The sequence below is a fragment of the Megalops cyprinoides genome, chromosome 10, assembly GCF_013368585.1.
Source record: "Megalops cyprinoides isolate fMegCyp1 chromosome 10, fMegCyp1.pri, whole genome shotgun sequence".
NCBI classification, from domain to species: domain Eukaryota; kingdom Metazoa; phylum Chordata; class Actinopteri; order Elopiformes; family Megalopidae; genus Megalops; species Megalops cyprinoides.
In genome coordinates, this window is record NC_050592.1 from 653,393 (window position 1) to 656,981 (window position 3,589).

A 3,589-nucleotide genomic window follows, 5' to 3' on the forward strand; every position below is an offset into this window, starting at 1 on the left:
CTGAAGAGACTGATTTCTCCACCTTCCCTCCTTTCCTGTGACATCATTGCCCTCTCTGTGACATCACCATCCTCCTCGGGATATCATTGCCCTCTCTGTGACATCACTGCTCTCCTCTGTGACATCACTGCTCTCCCCTGTACTGTGTGTTTGAGTCTGACTGCGCAGTGGGAAAGGATGTTGGCCATTATCTGCGCAGTGCTGATCTTCAGTGTGGCAGGTAAAGTGTCATAAACTCCACAAAGAGCTACAGGTTGCCTGGTAACACACCTGCCTGTGCATCGGGTAGATGAGAGGTTTTGGGCAGAGGTCAGAGGGTTTTTGTGTGTGTGTGTGTGTGTGTGTGTGTGTGTGTGTGTGTGTGTGTGTGTGTTGTAAACGTAAAGTTGCTGGTTTGATTCCCCGCTGGGGCACTGCTGCTGTACCCTTGGGCAAGGTACTTAACCTACAATTGTCTCAGTAAAGACCCAGCTGTATAAATGGCTAACATAAAAAAACTAACTGATGTCACTCTGGATAAGACTGTGTGCTAAATGCCAATAATGTAATGAAATGTAATGTAATGAAGTGTGTGAGTTTATGAGTATGTGTGTGTGTGTGCACCTGTACGTGTATCTGTTTGTGTGTGTGTGTACATTGACTCTCATTCTTGGCTGGATTCTCACACACATCTAAAAATCCCACAGGGGGAAACAAACAAAATGAGACAGATCCCCCAGCCAGCAGCACCTCTACTGCAACACAGTCTATGAATTCCAGTTCTACGAGCCTACCTAACACAACGACCATTGTGAAAACCCCCACAACGATCAATGAGAGCCTCACAGTGACCACTGGGAACACCAGTGTGACACCTACAGGCCCCACTGTGTCTCAGGGGGTGACACATACTTCAGCTGAAAAGTCCACTGTGACATGTACGTACACTGCATCCTCCTACTTACCTATGCATTTCATTTTTCGTTTCAGCGTACATGCTGTTGATTTACATCCATTGCTTGCAATGACAGCCAGTCTGCAGAGAGAGTGTAGTTTGCACTGAAGATGTAGCTTTTGTACTGTTTGTTTTTATTACAAGGTTGAAACACATCACCAGTAGCCAACAGTGATTGTGTGTTGATCCAGTAGTGGCTATGCTGTTGTTTTCTTTGTATAAATATTATTTGTTGATGGGCGTTTCTTTGGCTGCTGCACAGTCATGTGGCGCTGAGTGACAGGCTGTGGCAGCAGCTTCTGTGGCTGAATGAGTGTGAAGCTCTCTGAGGGTCTGAGCACTGTACAGAACAGAAGCCCCCAGATGGCCACCTGCGTCTGACTGCAGGAGAGAGGAACAGAAAGAAAAAAACGCACCTGTGCTTCCCTTTTCCAGGTGGGAAAACTGGAAATACTGTCGCAAACTCACTGGCGGATATCTTCAGTGAAGAAAGGATGGTTGCATTTGCTGCTGGAGGTGTCTTTGGTATCATCATCTGCAGCGTGTTCATCTGCATGGTCCGGTCATGTTGCAGGTGTGTGTGTGTTTCTGTGTGTGGTCCGGTCATGTTGCAGGTGTGTGTGTGTTTCTGTGTGTGGTCCGGTCATGTTGCAGGTGTGTGAGTTTCTGTGTGGTCTGGTCATGTTGCAGGTGTGTGTGTGTTTCTGTGTGTGGTCCGGTCATGTTGCAGGTGTGTGTGTGTTTCTGTGTGGTCTGGTCATGTTGCAGGTGTGTGTGTGTTTCTGTGTGGTCCGGTCATGTTGCAGGTGTGTGAGTTTCTGTGTGGTCTGGTCATGTTGCAGGTGTGTGTGTGTTTCTGTGTGGTCCGGTCATGTTGCAGATGTGTGTGTTTCTGTGTGTGGCCCGGGTTCGACAGCTCTGTGGTGCAGAGTGTGTGTGTGGCCCGGGTTCGACAGCGCTGTGGTGCAGGCTGTGTGTGTGGCCCGGGTTCGACAGCGCTGTGGTGCAGGGTGTGTGTGTGGCCCGGGTTCGACAGCTCTGTGGTGCAGGGTGTGTGTGTGGCCCGGGTTCGACAGCTCTGTGGTGCAGGGTGTGTGTGTGGCCCGGGTTCGACAGCTCTGTGGTGCAGGGTGTGTGTGTGGCCCGGGTTCGACAGCGCTGTGGTGCAGTGCAGTGCTGGGCCGCAGCAATTGCATCATCTTGCAATGATTGCTCCAGAGAAGCAGTGAAATGAGTCTGAAATTCAACCGTCGCTTCATTGCTTCAGCCAGACGAAATACTGGCTTTGTACTACTGATTCATCTGAAACCAGCATTTTAATGTGTACAGAGGTGAAATGATCCCAGCTGCTATTTCAGATGGGAAAGTAGGACTGGACTGAGAGAGCCTGTGAGCAGCGCACAGGAAGGCCATGCCTCTGTGGTGACAGGGTGTCTGTGTTCAGCAGGAAGGGCCAGAGACGCAGGGGTGGAGATGAGGAGAAGGGTGATGGCCAGACGGTGCCGCTGACCAGCATGGATCAACAGGTAAACGGCTGTTTTAAAAGCTTCAAACACGATGGACCCTCTGACAAACTGCGGACAGGATGCATCTACAGTCAACAGAGGGGAAATGAAATCGTTCACTTTCAAGCAGGACTGTGTGCTGTGGTGTCTGAATGCCCACAGTGGCGTGGAAAAAGGTGTGGATTTACAGGACACCGTGAGAGTGAATGGGGGGAGGGGTAGCTTACAGCCACTCCTCATCTGGCTGTCATTCTTCCAGGGCTCAGGCGTTGGGAACGTCACAGCGGACGAACGGACCCCACTGCAATTCGAACAACCCGGAGCTGAGAACGGGGCCGTGGCAGGGGCGGAGCTGACGAACAGCACAGAGACGGGTGTGGCTAAGGACGTGGACTACGCCACCATTGACTACTCTCAGCTGAAGAAGAGAGAGGAAGAGGAGGGGCAGGCGAAGAGCGGGGAGACGGACTACGCCGAAATCAGACGAGAGCAGAAGGTGGACAGTGATGGAGAGGAAGGCCCTGCGGGGGAAGGGGGTGCCGCAGGGGAGGGGGGTGCCGTGGGGGAGGGGGGCGGTGAAAACGTCTGTGTGCAGAGCAGTGAGGCTAAGATAGAGGAAGGTGACACACCGCCTGGTTCCGAGATTAAAGAAGTGCAGAGAGAGGCGTGAGAAAGTAGGAGGAAGTAAGGCAGAGAGTCACTGTTTCCACTCTTCTGAGCACAGTGCTTCTCTTTATATGGTGTAAAATGGCTTTGAGATGACAGAGCTCCCAGGCTTTCTGTCATGACCAGAACATGAGCTGCACTTTGTTATGCGTCTTTCGCGTTAGCAGAATCAACCGCAATAAAAACCCACGGTGTCAGACCCACAGTGTCAGCTACCTCACGGGAAAGAGTGAGGTGGGGTGCTTCATCGTGGGAATCAGCGCTTTAGTTTCATCAGATCGAGTTTTGCAGGAGTGATCAGGAGCTTTGCCATAGATGTGGTTTTATTCTGAAGGAAATGAAAAGGGAACCAAAACAAAAAGGCGGGCAGAAGATTTGCAGAAATTGCCTTTACAACAGAAAACTCTGCTCTCTTCAGTTTAATGCTAATTCACCTGGTCTCTGACTTAAGACATTTTAATGCCAATGCATGCTCTTCATGCCT

At 50.8% G+C, this 3,589-nt stretch overlaps 1 protein-coding gene across 1 annotated transcript; it reads left to right on the plus strand.

The window, feature by feature from the left end:
- On the plus strand, nucleotides 1–3,109 carry LOC118784329. Its single transcript, XM_036538534.1, has 5 exons — nucleotides 1–220; nucleotides 687–917; nucleotides 1,370–1,508; nucleotides 2,382–2,460; nucleotides 2,699–3,109. Exons 1-5 carry the CDS (start codon nucleotides 178–180, stop codon nucleotides 3,107–3,109), a joined length of 903 nt encoding a protein of 300 aa, XP_036394427.1. The 5' UTR covers nucleotides 1–177.
- The last annotated feature ends 480 nt before the right edge of the window (nucleotides 3,110–3,589 follow it).